General features: G+C 42.8%; 1 protein-coding gene across 26 annotated transcripts in view; it reads left to right on the top strand.

The window, feature by feature from the left end:
- MADD (MAP kinase activating death domain) overlaps positions 1-18,623 on the top strand; it is a 69,146-nt gene that overhangs the window by 2,751 nt on the left and 47,772 nt on the right. For 22 of the 26 annotated variants that reach the window (XM_063158927.1, XM_063158926.1, XM_063158922.1 and 19 more), the window contains exons 1-5: positions 5,230-5,347; positions 11,698-11,889; positions 14,375-14,989; positions 17,608-17,911; positions 18,271-18,402. In XM_063158927.1, the coding sequence (XP_063014997.1) occupies positions 11,828-11,889; positions 14,375-14,989; positions 17,608-17,911; positions 18,271-18,402 (1,113 nt within the window). In that variant the 5' untranslated portion in view covers positions 5,230-5,347; positions 11,698-11,827. Of the gene's footprint in view, positions 1-5,229; positions 5,348-11,697; positions 11,890-14,374; positions 14,990-17,607; positions 17,912-18,270; positions 18,403-18,623 lie in introns of those variants that run through there. The other 4 variants (XM_063158925.1, XM_063158923.1, XM_063158928.1 and 1 more) reach the window with 2 other exon arrangements.

Here is an 18,623-nt window from a genome sequence, read left to right as displayed (position 1 = left end):
TAATATCTTTTGTGGTGAGTCAGTTGCAAAACCAAATATTTATAAAAACTTTGAGTATTAAATTAGAAAGTCTCAAGTACTGCTAAATTCTAAGAGAATAAATTTCTTCAAGGTTTCTAATTTCCAGCATTCCAGCTAGTAGATTTTCTCTGATACTCCTTTCCAGATACATTTGTTAGAAGAATGGCTTTCTTTTTTTTTAGGGGGGGGGCAGGGATTGGTAGAGATTTAGTATAACAAATAAATTTAGTATAACATTTAGATAACAAATGGAGTAAAGTACTGTGTCTTCCCTGTCATTTCACACTGTCATTTTTAAACTGGATTTGCCATCATACTCACAAGATGGTAATTGATACTTTTATGTTAAAACTTAGTACAGAGGTGAATGGTTCACTTACTTTCCATTAGGAAGGAATTGGAGACAGGCAATGCATATGTTACAGCCCAGATGAATTCCTGCCATGTCCTTTGGCCCTGTTGTGCCTGCATTTAAGATATACTGCATTAAATTTCAGGCAGTTATTTAGTGTACTGGTAAAAAGTACAGATGCAGCTTCTGATTAGGGATTTGTGACAATGAGGAAAGGATTTACTAAAAAGGAATGAAAGAGCTTGATATGCAAGATTAATGTCATGTCCCCAGTTTAAAGAGCTTTCATCTACCTCAAGCTATGAGTTTTTGTGAAGTGAAAGGATTGCCTGTGACCTAATAAGAAACAAAGTGAAATAAAAATGAACATCATGAAGCATCACTTAGAAAGGAATGTATTTTAGTGGGATAATCTGTTAATCTGTGGAATAATTGTGATATTTCTTTTGAAGACAGAATGCTTTGCTGCTTTTCTTTCTCTACTGTGAGAGCTGTGAAGAACTTCAATCAATCTACTGCTCACTCTTGGTGGCTGAACCTGTATAATTTGGCTGGTCTTTGCTCTGTTGTTGGAGCTGGAAAATAATTCTAGAGCAGCTAGATTCTCTGTCACTGGATCTCCTTAAACCTGTCAAAACAACATGGAAGTTACTGTTGAATATTGACAAACATGCTCCTGATTTCTGTCGTGGAATAATAATAATGAGCTGAAACCCAAACCAATCAAACTGAAGAACTGACCCATGTACTGCCAGGAGCTCTGAAGTATCTTTGCACTGGGGAGCTCCCAGATGGGGAGGTTGTGCCCAGAAACCACTGAATTGGGAGAGGTTGTGTTCACTTTGGATCACTGCTGCTAGCAGGACCCTTGCAGGGATTTAGAAATAAGAAGTGCTGCTTACATATGCCTAAATTACCTAAGCTGAGGCAGTTCTCACGCTGTGATCCCAGCCAGTGCAGTTAAATGAGAGCCTTGTGCTTCTGGGTTGCTGTGAGAAATAATGCATCAGAGTAGCAGCAAGGAACGAGGTTTTATGGTTTTCTGTTTCTTCTACTGCCTTCATTATTTCAAAGCAGCAGCATTCCTCGAAACAGAGCTGGTCATCATGTTGCCTTTGATGTACCTGGTAATATTTGTCAGATATGGCCTTTTTGTTTTGCTTGTAACTAATCTCTAAACAGTTGTGACAATCAGGGAATTAACATTTGCTTCTTTGTGCAAGGGACAAAGATACGTTACTGTCAAATTTGTTATCTGATGACCTCCAGGAACTGTGTGTTATCTTTTGAGCAGAGCAGCCTTTTATTTCATATCCTGTTACTTTGTCACATCTGCAAGATCAGTGCCCTGGTTGTGTCCTGCTTCCCATTATATTCTGACTGAACTTGCCAATGTCAGTGTAAAACTTTTGATTGCCTTCTTGCCTGTAGCTTTGACACCAGCTTTCCTGGTCTCTTCTTGCCTGGGTATCTCGTCCTTGCTCTGGAAAGCCCTGGTGACAGGAGATGAGGAGTTTGCCTCTGCCTGTTTCCCTGTCATCAGCTAGCAGGAGGAGAGGAGTGCTTTCTGTGACACAGATAATTAGGAATCAAAACCAGTACCCACCGAAATTTGCTGCGGCCACGAAGGCGGAGCAGCTGTGCTGCCGTGTCTGTTTCCTGTCGGGCAGCAGTGAAACTGCTCTGCTGGAGCCACGAGCTGGGCACGCTGCTTCTGCCCTCCAGGCCACCTGCTTTCTCCCCTCTCTCTTATTAAGTAGTCTTAAGACATGGCCAGCAGGGTGGTGTTTTCCCTCCCTCCTTTGCTGTGGTGACTGCCCCTGCAGTGTCTGCAGGGAGCTCTGGGGAGCCCTTGCTGTGTGGTTTGCAGCTCCAACAGCCGCTTGAGGCGGTTCCTGTCTCTCCTTCACTCTGAGCTTGCTTCCCCCAGTGTTTACGTGTGGGTGAGTCTGCCAAACGCACGCTTCTCACACCCCAGAGCTCTTGTAGAGAGAAAACGGGCTTGTCTCTTTTATTTCCTTTCAGTTTTGACCAGCTGGTAGGATGATTTATCACCAAAATTAATAGTAGGATTGGTTTGAGAGCAGGAATTTCTGGTCTCCCACAGTGTTGATGAAGAGTAGGGGAAGGTGCATAGAGGGAAGGAATAACAAGCAGGTGGCACACGTGGGGACACAGGCTGAGTGCTTCTAATACACAAGGCAAAACAAATGTGGGGCTCTGGGTTCTGAGGTGCTAACAACAGCCAAATGACTGGATTATTTAAAGTACTTTATTTTCTGGTTCACATTATCCTGAGCAATGTTTCAGTGTTTCCGCACTGCTTGTGATCATTCCCCCTCCTCTGTCTTACAAATGGCTGTAATTTATTATTTGGATCCCGTTTGTCTGTATGACCGATTTCCAGGAAAGAGTTGAATGTGCCTGTATCTGTATCTGGTGGTGGTGATGTCTCCTGGCCCAGAGCTGCTCACTGTGGCTGGGGGAGGTGCCGTGGCAAGGGAAAGCACTGAATAATTTAGCAGTTGCAGCTGCATCCAGCAGTTCTCTCAAATGTCACATGCTTTGTTGTTTTCTTGTTAATTTTTTTATGGCTGTACATTTACACTATTTGGTTTTTGGAAAAAACCCTCTGGTGCCTGCATTATGGGAACTGTGGTGTACTGCTCAAATTCCCAGCAGAGGGCTGGGAATGGAAGCATCCTGTGGGTGCTGGGGTCTGGGCTGCGCCAGAAGCAGCACCAGCGTTTCTCAGCTCAAAGCTCACACCAAAAGCACTTCTGGTTTGGAAAAGAATGGAATGCTGTAGTGGTTGCAGGTGGTGTGAGGCTAATTGGGCTCAGGGGCATTGTGTGGGCTTTGGTTTGCCCTTCCTTCCTCCCACTCCTTCTCCTTGCAAAATATTTAAGTGCAGATTTGAGGATCAGCGAAAAGCTGATGACGTAGAGAAAACGAGAAGGCTCTCATTGATGATGGTGATGTTTCACAAGGGGGGCAAGAAAGGACAGACTCCAAAAGAGCTGGCCTTGTGTTACTGTTCTCTCATGCAAATCTCCGGAGATGATTTTTGAATTAGAGATGAATTTAAATTCAAACAGTGTAGAGCAGGAGAACTGGCCAGATTGGGAGAGGGTTTTTATGCCAGAATTTGTTCTATGATTCTATAGAGAGTGGTGCCCTACACAATGATCCTGCCCAGGAAGGATCATGAGAGAGATGTTTCATACAGTAAAGGAGGGGAGGAGAATAAGGTCTTTAACCTAAATTGAAGAGTGTGAAATGTCCTGTGGCTGAGGCTTAAATCTGTCATCTCCTTCCTTTTAGAAAGCAGAGTGCTGTAAAAGAGTGTGCTTTTCCTGCATTAGGTTACTGTTGATGGTTTTCCCCAAGAGTGTAATGGAATAAAATGGATAGCAGTATTTGCATACCATTCTTCCTCACATGCTTATCTCTTGTTGCTCATTCAAGCCCTGGCCATGATTTTTTTTCATGGCTTTCAGGTGCTACCGGTGGGGGCAGTTGTGGCTCTGTGGGGCAGGTGCTGCTGGAACCTCTCCTTTGCCTTTGCCTGCAAGTTCCTGTTAGGATTGTGTGTTTGTGTTAGCACACCGTGCATGTTCTTTCTGTGCCTGCACTGCCTGTTTGTGGAAGCATCCTGTGGGTGCCTGGGTAAGCGCATTTTGTCGGCTGTGGTTGGTAACTCAGCTTTCTGTGGGCAAGAACGCCTCCTGATACTTGTAGTACTCGTGGCTATGGCAAGCTCACGGACTGGGGGTGTTTAGCACGCTGCAGACACTGTGCTATCTCCTGGCCTGGGGCCTGCAGGTGCCAGAGGGCTCTGTTTCAGCGCTGACCCCAGGCAGTCCTTGTGTCTGGGTGAAGCTTGCTGGTAGTGTGGGCAGTGCTGGGAGCTTTGCTGGTGGAGCAGAGGGGGTGGAGCGCTGCAGCTGCTCTATAAATACACCCGACAGGCTGAAATCTGGGGACTAAAAGATTGGGTTGCTATGGTGATTGATCTGAATCAGATTACCTGTGGGGCTGTTCTCACAGCGTGTGCATGTGTGGTGACTGCATGGTCTTGCATGTACAGCAGGCTGCTTTAGCCCAGCTTTTGGCTGAAGCAGGGAGGAGAGAGGAAGCAACACTGAAGGGCTGACATATGGCAAGGACGGGGAAATCTGTCACTATAGCAACCAGGGACCTGAATCAGTCCAGCTTCACTCCGTGATACTGCGGAAAGGTTCCCATCTGTGTGCCATGGTACTTCTGTTTGTGGAGCAATTCTGGTCATTTTCAGTCTATCTGTCAGCACCCCTGCCCATGCTACTTCCATTTTGCTCTTGACAACTAATGTGGAAGCTAAAGATGCTTGACTGTGTCAGTTCTGTTTTCAGAAGGCAAAGAGATAATATTACTTAGTAGAAAAGGAAGAAATCTTTTATTTATTATAATTATTGAGAAGGCCTTCAAAATAAGTCTTCTTGTATTGCCAAAACCTGTTTTCCCCATTCATTCTTTAATTTTCTTTTATCTGGTTTGTTCTGTCCTTTCCCTCAAGATTTATTGATAGATGAAAAGTGGAAATAGTTGGGGTGCATCTGCTGTTTTACCTGTAAGCAACTCTTAGTGATTGAAGTGATGCATGTGCTCCAGGGCAGATGCTTTTAGAATTTGCCTGCAGTCCTGTTCTCTACTGGGTGATTTCTCATGCTTGGAGCTATCCCCATGGCATTTCACAGAATCACACCTATGTTATAGGTTAGCCATGCTAGATAAATATGTCACTGTCTGTTTAGGTATGCTTGCAATTCTTTGAAAATGCTGCTTTTTTTTTTTTTTTTTTTTTTTTTTTTTTTTTTTCCCTCCAGAGTGCAAGTATCTTCTTAGGAGTCAGTTTTGGCATGCACTGCTGCCTTGCCAAGGTGCATGGTAACAACACACAAAGCAGCTGCACCAGTATAGCAAGTCCATCAGGTCAGATTTTAGAAATTGTTCCATGTTCTGTCAGATTCTGGAGAAAGGGAAGTGTTCTCATCTCTGCTGTTGTCTGTTTCTTGTGTTAGCAGAAACACTGTAGTATGCATACTGCCTGTCTGCTTTTTTAAAAGTTTAGTACAAGCAAAAATAGCATGTGCTATACCAGAGATAATGTCTGGCATCATTTGAAACACACTTGGAAGAAGAAGTAACCAAAATTTCAGTGGTAAAGATTCCATAAAGATTATTAAAATGTCTAAAGACATAGCTACCATGAACAGTTCATACTGGGCTTCAAACCATGTTGTTTCCAGTGAGTGGAGTTGCTGCTCACACAGGTGAGGTTGGCTGGTCCTGAGGTACTCACACCTATTTCTCATAGCTTAGCAGATAGGTCAAGGTGTGTGATGTGAGAAAAAGAAACATAAATCAGGCCAAAGGTGGGCATTGAAACTCCTGGCCCTGTCTGTGTTTGTTTCAGTGCTCAGTTTAGTTCAGTTGGTGAGCCTGCAGTTCACAGAAAACAATGCACTAAGGTCAGCATAGTGGCTGTTAGAGCTGAACTCAGTACAGACTGTCTTGGCTGAGAGTAAATAGAAATTCAGGATGTTCCAAGGAAACAAAAAATTTAGTTCTTTTTGAGCGTGACTAGAAATCTGGTTTTTCACAAGGTGAAATTTCAGCGAACCGTAATTTATGTGGCCTCTGTCCTATAATTTGTTCTGTCTCCTTCACAGTTTCCTCTTTTTTCTCTTACAAATTAATGTCCCGTGTATGCTCATTATTCAGTCAGTGTGCAAATTGAATTGTATGATTCTGATTTATATTCTAAAGGTATCCATGCACTGGTGAACTGTGCAGTATGATCCTTTTACCAGGTAAAAACTGGAGGTAATGAAAGGAGAAGCCTTTCTGGTCCCATCTTAAAGCATGGAAGAATTGTAAGGAAAGCAGGGCTTAGCACCTTCCTGTTGGAAGTTAATCTGTTGTCTTCATACCATTTTTGCAAGCAGTGATGTAAATACCTGCCAGGCATCATGCAGGTCAGTGTAAGCCTGGCCCATCAAAGCTGGGAGCCTCTGTGTGAGGAAAACAGCTGCAGGTGAGTGTGGTGAGTTGTCCTTGGCTGGATGCCACTTGTCCACCAAGCCACTCTATCACACCCCTCCTCAGCACAACAGGGGGAAGAAAATAAGATGGAAAAAACCTTGTGGGAAAAAGTAAAGGCAGCTTAATAAAGCAAAGATTGCATTCATGGAAGCAAAGAAGCCCAAGAAATTTTATTATCCACTTTTCAGAAGCAAGTGCTGTCCAGCCATTTCCTGGGAAGCAGAGCTTCAGTAGGCTTAGTGGTTGCTCCAGATTATAAATGTTTTAAATAATGGATTCTCTGCCCTTCTCCTCTCTCTTAGGTTTTTCCTGAGCAGATGTGATATGGGATACCCTGCACCGATATAAGCTGGGGCCGGTGTGGCTGGACAGTGCTCAGGTGGAAAGGGACCTGGGGGTGCTGGTTGACAGTCGCTTGAATATGAGCCAGCAGTGTGCCCAGGTGGCCAAGAGGGCCAATGGCATCCTGGCCAGTATCAGGAATGGTGTGGCCAGCAGGAGCAGGGAGGTCATTCTTCCCCTGTACTCGGCACTGGTGAGGCCTCACCTGGAGTATTGCATCCAGTTCTGGGCCCCTCACTTTAGGAGGGACGTTGAGATGCTTGAGCGTGTCCAGAGGAGGGCAAGGAGGCTGGTGAGGGGCTTGGAGCACAAGCCATATGAAGAACGACTGAGGGAGCTGGGGTTGCTCAGCCTGGAGAAAAGGAGACTCAGGGGTGACCTTATCACCCTCTACAACTTCCTGAAGGGTGGCTGTGGTGAGGTGGGGGTCAGTCTCTCCTGAAGGGTGGCTGTGGTGAGCTGGGGGTCGGCCTCTTTCTCCGGGCGACAACAGATAGAACAAGAGGACACAGTCTCAAGCTGCGTCAAGGGAGATGCAAGTTAGAATTAAGAAGGAAGTATTTTACAGAAAGAGTGGTCAGATACTGGAATCATCTGCCCAGTGAGGTGGTGGAGTCATCATCCCTCGAGGAGTTCGAAAAAAGACTGGATGTGGCACTTGCTGCCATGATCTAGTTGAATAGTTAGAACATGGGTTGGACTTGATGATCTTATAGGTCTCTTCCAGCCTTGAATTTCTGTGATTCTGTGATCCTTCTGGTCAGTTGGGGTCAGCAGTCCTGGCTATGTCCCCTCCCAAGACTTTGCATACTCCCCGGCACTGCTGGGGGGAAGATGTTGGAGAGGCAGCCTTGATGCTGTGCCAGCACTGCTCAGCCATAGCCAAAACACAGATGTGTTGTCAGCATCCTTCCAGTTACCAGTGCACAGCACATCACTGGGAGGGCTGCTGAGGGGAAAATGACCTCCATCTCAGCCAGACCCCATACAGTGACACTGGTTAACAGTTTGTTGTATCAAAGTTATTCTTAGGCTAAATTGCTTTGTTCCTCTAGATAAGAAGACTCCTAACAAAGATTGAGGGCTCCAAGGGTTAGATGAAATAGGATAACTGCACAACTCATTAGTCCCAACTCAACTTGGGACTAATGCAGGGCATGGCTCTGACACAGCCAGGGCATGGCTCTGACACAGTTTAGATGACTCTAAATTGGTAGAAAGTCTGCTGTGGTTCTTTCATGCTGCCCTATCCATTGTGTGCTGTGGTGCTTTTCATGAGTGTGTGTGTGTTTGTTTATATAGGCTTTTATTTCTGGGAGGACTTTAAATTGCAGAATACCATGCAGATTGTCCTCTAAGAAGTTGTGCTGCAACCTAAAATGTGGGTGTTTGGGGAATTTTTAAATGCAGAGTAATGCCAATAATAGAAGTGTTTGTTTTTTTTGCACACTTTTTTCATGTCATGGTAACTGCTAAGCCGTGGTTTTGTGCTGGTTCTTGCTTTTTGTCCTTGTGCCTAGGCTACAGTGCCAGCTTTTACTGGTGAGTATTGCTGACAGCTGCTACAGTGGGTGGGTAGTGTTAGTTCTCACCAACCCGTTCACCGTCCATATAAGTGCTTATTTCAGTTTTGGTGTTGTCTGAGACATGATCTGTTGGTGCAGTATTTTTCTGTGGTGGGCCTTCCCTTCTCTATTTTTCTTCTTTTCTAGAGATGAAATAATGGGAAGTCTCTTCTCAAGTGCTGCTTAAGGATTCAGCCTTCAAAAGGCTGGTTCCAATATGTTTGCAAAGAGAAAAGACACTGCACAAGACCTTTTCAGAGAAAGCAATGTAAAGTTAAAGCAGTTTGAGAGAGAGAAGAGGTTTTGACATATCAACCATCTTAGAGTCAAGATAATTTCTTGGTTCAGGTCCAAATTCCAACATGAAAGAGGAAAAATGAAGTATCTCTTGGTTGTTTGATCTATTTCTGTCCTAATGTACTTAGTCTCTAAAATCTAGGAGGATGATTGGAAGGATGATAGGAAATCTCTTAGAAAGAAACTACTTTACCTCTGTATTGCCTGTAGAGGTGCTGTCTGTGGTTCTGTGATCACCTGTGTTCAGTCAAGTCTTCCAGATTCCCTCAACTGCTTTCTCCTACCTTTTCTTTGTGCCTGCACAAGCATTTGTGGGGTCGCTTGGTGAACGAAGTAAAAAAAAAATAACCTTGTGAAAACAAAAGCAGGGCGGGAGAAGAAGGGGGCTGCTAGGTTTAGTCTGTATCAGTTCCACAGTCTGTTTTGCCCTGTAGCTGCACACACTCTTCTGCCAGCACAGGGAACAGAACGATACTGGCCTGAAAGGAAGCTTTTGCCAGATAGGGAGGGGGAGGCAGGGCTGGGATGCCTGTTTGTGTTGCCTTATACAGATCATCATCTGTGGTGTCTGATTCCAAGCAGGAGTAGGAAGACGAGTTCCAACAAATTCTGGTGCAATACTCTCCTAAGTGCTGTCATCAGCCATTGCTAGAGCTCTGAAGAAGCCAGAGATTGAATAGAGGAAGGCAAAAACTTACACTTGGTTCTAATTCTTCTACCTCTTGCTCCAATCCAACAATAAATCATCTTCCCAAAAAAGCCTTTGTCTTCTTATGTCTGACTGTAACTGTTGTGTTGTTATGTGTAGTAAATCAATAAAGGTGGCTCTGGAAGCCCTGGCACATCTGCATCAGTCTGGTCTCCCTGGTACTTGTGTTTAAATAGAAAGTGGAAAATGGAAAGTGCTCAGATCTTTTTTTAAAAAATGGACAGAAACTTCAGTGTTTGATGTCAGTGGGTTGTAGCTTCAGCCATTCCAGGGATATTGTAAGCCCTGCATATATTCCTTGTACTTGTCTGCTCAGATATTCTTGAAATTTCATGATTTCTAAGACCTTCATAATGCATACCTTGCTAACTTCTTTGCAGGGCTGTGGGATGTGTGTAGGGAATTGCAGTCATAAGACAAATGCAGTGTATTTTCTCCACCTTCACTGAGGGGTTGGGTAGCCTCTGTTTTTGAGGAAAAACATCTTTGATTACCACTAAGTAGCAGAATTTCCTCAAAGTTGTACTTCTAGGTATGCCCCTGTCTGTGACTGAGCAGTTTAGTTTGTTCTTTAAAGAGTTCTGGGGAAAGCCATTTGGAAAGAAAACAGATAAAGTAGTTCTTCAAAATGGAGACAAAAAGGACCACTTGATATTCCAACTTCATATTGTTCTTCTCTAGTTTTTCTGTGCCAAGATATTTGCAGAATATCAAGGATCCAGAGCCTTTCCAGGACAGATTCTACAGTGTTTTCAATAATATCATTAAAATGTAGAAACAGAAACTTTGCTTCCTGTGTCTGTATTTTCTCTGTTGTTCAGAGAAGATAATTTACAACAATATTGCTGCTCAGAGAAGATAATTCATACTGCTGTTACTTCGACTCTACAGTAACTGTAGTTGAGGATCTACTAAAAACATGCCACAGTTTCACAAAATGTGGGATTTTTTATGTGTGAGGCTTTAAGTTTCTTTCAGTTTATTACTCCTTTAATAGTAGCTACTGACTAGTATGATTTTCCTTTTTTATAAATTGCATATGTGCTTTTTTGTTCTGACTGTTGTAATGTTTTTGTATTCTTACCGCTGTTTGGAGGGCTAATGAATAAAATTTCCCCACTGTGTATGTGATATGTTTACATCCTGCCTTAGGATGTAAACATGAACTGAAATGGAAACCTTATTCTGAATATGTCCCAGAAAGCAATCAATTAAGTTTTTAATGTAAAATAGCTCTTGTTTAAAAATCCATTGGAATACTTAGTAAACTTCTAGAATACTCTGAGCATCTCTGATTTTTTGAGTTTCTGAGACCTTTCAGTTTCATGAAGTGTCTGTTTTCAGGTTGGTTTCAAACACTGTAGGGAACACTGTAGTGTGGAACTGTACTCCTTTTTAAAACTTTTTTTTTTTTTCTCCCTGTTCTTTCCTGAATTCTGTGAACTAGGAATGGTGGGATTGGAAAGAATTATTTTCTGCATATCTATTAAGCATAATTATTGACAATAGTAATGCTGCACTGTAATCTCAGTTTTACCAAGAAGATGTTTCTATCATAAAGTACTCAGAGAAATTTGCTGCAGGAGGCATGGGTATCAGGAGTAAGGAGTGAAGTTAAACAAGATAAATGGAACTGAATGAAGTAAGTGAAAAACCCAGTATGCTTTACAAGATGCACTTTTGCTATTGTAAACTGCAATTCTGTAGAACTGCAGTTCTGTATCTGCACAGAAAAGGTGTTAGAGATCACAGTCTTTGGGAATTGTGGAGATCATTCCTGCTGACAGCCATTTGCAGGTTTGGGATGCTGAGATGCATTTTATCAAATTGGATTTCTGGTGTTACACCTTCTTTAGTTGTTCTGTTTATCCCACAGCTAAAGCTCAGGTTGTGTTTTTTTTTTCCTTCAGTCTTGCCAGTTGAAGTTCCTTTCCCAAGCACTCTTAAGATGATCTTATGGATTTGCCCAAGCAACACACAAACCATGTAATGAGTAGCTCCTTGACAGTGGTAGGCAGCTTTGTTGGTCTGTGTTCTCCCTTAGAACAGAATCATAGCATCATTCACCTTGGAAAAGACCTCTAAGATGATTGACTCTAACCATTAATTCTTGAGATACTCTTGTACTTTTTTGTGTGTTTTTCATCTCTGCTTTTGTGGGCATATGGCTGTGTTTTTATACTCATGAAGACAGAGGTTGTGGATGACCATGACTGCACCAAACGTGGAGGCTTTTTGGGAATATAATTAAGGTCATGAAGTTGCTTGTATGTCTTGGGTATTCCTGGTTGTGCTTTTGACACTCTTGCTTTTTTTGGTTCTAGATTGGACTTGGCAGACTGTTCCAAGCAGATTCTGTTCCCCAAGGCAGCGATCACAGCTGATGGGATAGCTGACCACTGGATCAATGAACAGGAATTCCTTGAGATGACATAGGGAGGGGCATCGAGCACAATGGTGCAGAAAAAGAAAATCTGCTCTCGGCTGCTTGACTATCTTGTGATCATTGGAGCCAGGTAATGTGAAACAGCCTCAGCAGAGCTTTTGCTTGGGCAGTAGAGTGGGGATAAATAGCCTTGCATCCACTGATGAAACCTTCCTGATGCTCAGGAATTGCTGTCTGAAATGTGTGCAGAATGCTCCCCTAAGGGGAGCGCCTACTTGAGCCAGGGCACTTCTTGAAAGACACTAGTGAAGTCAGAATTTTTTAACTTGTGGTCTTTAGACTTCTTTTCAAGGGTCTGCAGAGGGTGACTAAGAGAAGCTAATTTAACTATCACTCTCTGGTAGTCTTTGTGTCTGAACTTTGCTTCTACTGGCATCAGGACAGAGGGATTCACAAATTGAAAACACTGAAAGCTAAAGACAAGTAAAATACAAGTTTTCTACTACTTTTATTCCTAGTAATGTGCTAGTAGTAGAATAATACTACTTTTCTAGCTTTTGAAATGTAGTCTATAAACTCAGTTTAAAAAAAAATCTGAAACTTGCTTTACTTGGCTGTTTTTCCCTGTAATACTTATTTATCCTCACAGGAATGACATGAATGCTTTCTTGTTTTAAAGTCTTATTAATAGATAAAATGTTATGCATATTTACTTAAAGCACATATGAAATGCAGGGTTGATGTGTTCTGTTTGTCAAACATAGAGATACTCAATAAATGTTATTTTTTCCTTATTCAAAGTTTATGCAGCAGCCTTCTGCAAATTCTGTGTAATGGATGTATCCTAAAGTCTGTTTTGCTTTCATTTCTAAATATCAGTGGTTCATGTGCATCAGCCTGTTGCTGTACCTCTTGCTTTCTTTTCAGAATGTAATATTTTAATAGGCTGAGTGGAGGAAATTACGTAATCCTCACTAATAGTTATTTTATTTTTGCATTTTACAGACTGAATACTATAATGGTTAAATACTTCTGTCTGTAGAAAAACAACCAAATTTTCTATATGTCACCAACTAGGAAGAGGAGGGAGAAATGTTAGCTGCCTCCTCCAGTGAAGCTTATAGTGTCTGATGTTCTCACTTAGAAATTTGCTACTATCACTTCTGGACTCCTACAGTTCTCTTGCTTTTTGCCAGCCCATGCTGTTAGGCTGCTGCTGCTGTCTTGTTTGGCACTTTGGCAAATGCTTGTGATGAAAGATGGAGCTGCCTGAAACAGCCTCTCCTACAACGCCCTTAGGAGCCCCTGTGGCCTTTACTGTTACATCTTGTTATCCACTGTGCACACAAACAACAATACTTTTTGGAACTGTTGGGTTCAAACTTTCCCAATGTCTGAGAAAACTCTGTCCTTGTAGCTACAATATTACATCAGAGGCACAAAGTGGTGATACATGCACTCGTACTTTGTTGATGTCATTTTTTGGACCATTTGCTGCCAAATAGACTCTCTAAATAGTAGCAGCATTATTTGACATTTCTTTTTCAGCAGATGATGCATTAATTGTGTCCATTAGCATATAAAAACATTTTAATGTTTCTCTTTTTTTCATACAGTATTTCAGTATCTAAGTTTACAGGCAGTATAATTCTTGTTACCAGTTTTGTTATGAGAGCATATTTACTTGTTTTAAATAAAACATTAGTTTGGAAGAGTTAGTCAGCAGAGCTATTTACACCAGTGATTTTCTTTTGTAAATTGTGAGCATTCTATTACTACTTGTTTGAATTTTTTCACATCTCTTATATGAGAAAAGCAAGTGTCATTTGTATTTTGAAATAGGCAAAGGCATAATATCTTGAAAGAATCTAGTGGAAAATTAGGAAACAGCAGTTTTGCCTTTCTGTCTTCATGTTTCTGTGGTGATTTGTAGTCCAAAGATTAGTGAGTCACAGTGGTAAATAGCTTTGCATATTACCATGCAGGTTTTATATAAATTACACTTTAAATCCCAATCTGAAAATCAAACACATATGTTTGTGTGGTTGCTAGAACTTTTAATGAAAGTGGTTTTAGGATGAGGTCCCTATCCCTCTACTGTTGATCTGAGTTCTTTCCTTGTAAATTCTTGCTTTCCCAGTTAGGAATTGATACTGGATTTCTCATTTAATTTTTCATCTTGTTCATAATGGCTGAAATCTAGGAGCTTTTCCTCTGACTGTGTATTTGTGAAGGGACAATGTGTTTCCTACTGAAATGTTGCCCAGAGACCTGTGCAGTTCAATTCATTTTGAAAATCAAAGTCAGAGCAACATGACAATGCAGTGTTCTCCTGGGAACAACATATTCCTGGAAGGCCTTTTCCTAATCAGATTTGAACTGGCTCCTTGTGAATGACTGTATGGACTTAAACTTCTTTACTGAACCTTTCTGCCTTGCGCTAGTGAGGAGCTTTGCGGCTCATGACCGAGAAGCTACTTTCCATGGACAGTAGGGAAGAGAGGGAACAAAGATGAAGCTGAGTCCACAGGCTCTTGGCACATTAGTAGGAAGCTTGCAAAAATATTTGTTGCCGGTCAGCTATGTATGTGGTTTTCTGTTTGCCTCTTTTGTAGGCACCCGAGCAGCGACAGCGTCGCTCAGACTCCTGAGCTGCTGCGGCGTTACCCTCTGGAGGACCACGCAGACTTTCCCCTCCCGCCCGACGTCGTGTTCTTCTGCCAGCCCGAGGGATGCCTGAGCGTGCGGCAGAGGCGCATGAGCTTCCGCGACGACACGTCCTTCGTGTTCACCCTCACGGACAAGGACACGGGCGTCACCCGCTATGGCATCTGCGTCAACTTCTACCGCTCCTTCCAGAAGCGAGTCCCCAAGGAGAAGGGAGAGGGCGCGGGGGGACATCGAGCTCGCGAGGGACAGAAGGTCCCTAAAGCTGGGGATGCAGCAGCGCCCCAGGAGGAAGCGGGCACCGAGAGTTCAGAGAGCGGCTCTTCGCTGCAGGCCCCCAGCGCGGAGTCTACCCCTGATGTGAACCGATCCCCGCGCAGCAAGCGCCTGGCCAAAGGCAGCCATCGCTCTCGGAACAGCACTCTGACTTCTCTGTGCATCCTTAGCCATTATCCCTTCTTTTCCACCTTCCGGGAGTGTCTGTACACCCTCAAGAGACTCGTGGACTGCTGTAGTGAGAGACTGTTGGGCAAGAAGTTGGGGATTCCGCGTGGGGTGCAGAGGTATGTTGAGAGGGAAGAACTTTTTCCTCCTACTGTTTGTGTTCAGTGCTGCAGTTTATTTGCACAGTAAATTGTGGCTCCAGATGTGGTTGCAGAAGCAGCCAAACACCAAGGGTTGGCCTTTTTCACTGTTTTGACCCAGGTTCACAGTAGGAAAAGAAAAGTTTTATAACAATTTTTTTTTAAACTTCTCTCTCTGATTCTGTAATCTGGTATGATTTTAATTTTTGATGCACCTAAGGAGGCACTACCCTTCTGACGACTGAAGCTGAGTGCTTATGCTGCTACTGTTGCTTTGGCATTTAAGCTCTGTGGTAGTGTATGTCAGGACTGATTCTCTGGGAAATTAGAAGCAGCCAAGAAATAACAGAGAGAATTTCTACTTGGGGCAGGAGGGAAATTATGAAAATGTGCTTAACAAGCTTATGAAACAGTCTGAACTTCAGCGTGGGAGAGAAAAGACTAGAGAAGCAGGATCAGCTGAAATAGGTCAAAGTACAATATTTGAAGGAGAGTGGGAGGAGAGGTAGAAAACAAAGTAGTTGTCTAGGAAACATGGGAATGGTTGTTGGTAACAGCAAATTGACAGGAACGTGGTGTATGTTTAATGTCATGTAGGAATTGTAATGTATTTGCTGTTGTAGTGTTGAGTATGTAACAGAAGCTGTTGCACTGTAGGGTATGGAAGGGACAATTCTTTATGTATTTCAGCCAAGGATGTGCATCTGTGCTACTGTGCCTGACACCTTAGTTCCAGGATGGTGTTTTCCTCTCCAATGTGCTAACTGAATAGAAAAAGCATGAAATTAATCTCTGGAGAAGCAGGGGATTATCTTCAACAGTTTGAGAGACAGGACTGTGAGATAGTACATAATGTGAGTTAAGTAGCTTGGTACACTCAAAATTAAACTTGTCAAAAGCAAAAAATGACAGGATTATTATTATTATAATTTTTATCTTTATAAGCTCTTTACATTTTGCATGAAATGGTAAATGTGTTCCATTTATAGAGCAGTGGCCTACTTCTTGGGCTACTGCCCTGGAATAGTTCTAGGGGACTGTTCTGGGTTAGTATGACTGCATTAGCAGATTTAGCACTTGAATCCACTGATGGAGAATAAATTATTTTGTCAGAGCAAAACTTCCCCCCAATGGAAGTAAGTGTTAAGGAATGATGTTTTGTCACTTGGTTTAGCCTGATAATTATTGAGGAAAAAACACCCCACTGAATTTCATGATTTTCCTCAATTTGGTGTTTGAATGACGTGTGGTATTTGAAAAATTTGCTCTTATTTGGCATAATATTTAAAGAGAATAATTAAGTGATAGATGAGGATAGCAAGAGACAGACTACTGAGCATACATCTCTGGGAAAAGTAAAGCAGCAGGTTTGAATTACCATGTGGTTTTCTAGTGGTGACCTGGAAAAGTAGAATAGTTTTGAAGTGGTGGCAGAATAAAGGTGAAACTGAACCCTTACAGCTGGCAAAAGTGGAGCACACCTCTTAGCAGCCTAATGTCTTATGCATGACAAGTAGATGGAGGATGAGTGGAGGATGAGAAGCATCACAGTTCCTGAGAGGTGTATCATGTACTCAGTGTAATCTCAAATTGCCCTTATTTTGAGCCATCCAAATTTCTCTAATTATTCTGTCTTTGTGAAGCCTCCAGTGTTATAATCTTTTTTCCTTTTAGTTTTTTTTTTTTTTTTAAGTTGTGAACTGTAAGATAGAACCTCCAATTTGAACCCATAGCTTTCTAGGGGATCTGTTCCAGTAACTTAAGATATTTATCAGGCTGCAGTTATTTGGAGAATGAATACATTCTCACTGTGCTACAGGGTAAAGGGCTGAAGTGGACAAGACTCTGTGCTTCCCTTGTCAGACCCAGTTTTGAGTTGTGAAGCTCTGAAGGCCATGAGCAATGCTGTACATGCTTTTTGGCCAGCCTGTCTGTGAGCTGCAGGCTTGCAGATTGCCAGCTTCGGGTGTGGAGAACTTGCTGCTTGTTTTGCTAAGGTACCTAAATGTTTTCTACGCAGCTTTCAGAGATTTAGCTGAAATAAATCAGTTTTTCCCATGGGTTATTCAGCTCTTAAGAATGATACATTGCAATTTAGAACAGAATGATAAAGGGTATTTTATCATGCTAAAACATCTGGAAGATCTTGGATGTGGCATATTTTTATTATCTCAGGTTTAATTCCTACTCTTGCCAAGGTTTGTAGACTGCTAGAAGCAGAGTCCTGCAGTCAGTGTGCTACAGTTCTGGATGAGATAGGAGAGTGTCCTGTGTGCCTGCTGAATTTCAAGCGTGAGGGTGATGAGAGTTCTTCAGAGATCTGGACCTGACTGAATCCTTTAAACGCGTGAATGAAGTCTGAAGTGACATCCTTGTGTTGATTCCCGCCACAGAAAGATTTATTCTTCCTCATTGAAGAGGAAGAATTGTCGGTTGTGTCAGTATGAATGCCTATCTTCCATTCCTTTGTGTGACCAAAGCTTTGTTAGTTGCCTCTTTTAATCCTTGCTGGACCTCCCCTTTCTCTGGAAGAATCTTGCAGAACGGCTGTCAAGTGAAGATCTCGGAGCGTTAACCTTGGCGTTCTCCCTGTGCAGGGACACGATGTGGCGGATTTTCACGGGCTCCCTGCTGGTGGAGGAGAAGTCCAGCGCCTTGCTTCACGACCTGCGGGAGATTGAGGCTTGGATATACCGCCTGCTGCGCTCCCCCATGCCCGTTGCTGGCCAGAAGCGGGTGGACGTGGAAGTCTTGCCACACGAGCTGCAGCCAGCTTTGACCTTTGCTCTTCCTGATCCATCCCGCTTCACTTTGGTGGATTTTCCATTGCATCTGCCTTTGGAGTTATTGGGAGTGGATGCCTGCCTGCAGGTGCTGACATGCATCCTTCTGGAGCACAAGGTAAGAAGGGAAGATCATTGATCTTTGATAAATATGTAGGAAGTTCTGCCCTCTTCAAAAGCAGGGTAGGCTGGATGTGTAGAACAGCTGTCTCTCTGCACTGTCTGGAGTGAATTTTGTCTGTGGAGGATGAGGGGAATAAATAGCTCCTTCTGAGGTTCCTGTTTTGAAAAGTTCTGTTCCCACTCATAAAAACACCCAAAGCTTGTTTTCAGACAGATTAGTGGAGGGTTACCAGTTCACAGCCATTGAATTTCAGTCTGTGGAGATCCCAAAATCTGTGATCTTTGTATGCACCTGAGGGGAGTATTAGAAGTGAATGGTTGCTGCAGTGCTAAGGGGAGTTTCTTTGGTTGCAGGTTGTACTGCAGTCCCGAGATTATAATGCACTTTCAATGTCTGTGATGGCCTTTGTGGCCATGATCTACCCACTGGAGTACATGTTCCCAGTGATCCCTCTGCTTCCCACCTGCATGGCCTCTGCAGAACAGGTACATATTTTTCCTTTATTGGTCTTTCACAAAAGACGTTTCTGTGATGTCTAAAATTCATATGGTTGTAGTCCTTTTTTCATTCACCATCTTTTCAGAGATTGTATCCAAGTCTGCCTTGCAAGGAGCATTGCTTGAGTGTAACTATTTAAATCATAGGTAACACCATTTATGTAGGATATCTTCAGAGCACACTCAGTGAATAAAATGATTTAAAGCAG

The sequence above is a fragment of the Melospiza melodia genome, chromosome 6, assembly GCF_035770615.1.
Source record: "Melospiza melodia melodia isolate bMelMel2 chromosome 6, bMelMel2.pri, whole genome shotgun sequence".
Taxonomy (NCBI): Eukaryota; Metazoa; Chordata; class Aves; order Passeriformes; family Passerellidae; genus Melospiza; species Melospiza melodia.
The sequence above is the reverse complement of the archived record's forward strand: the minus strand, read 5'-3'. Positions and strand labels throughout refer to the sequence as shown.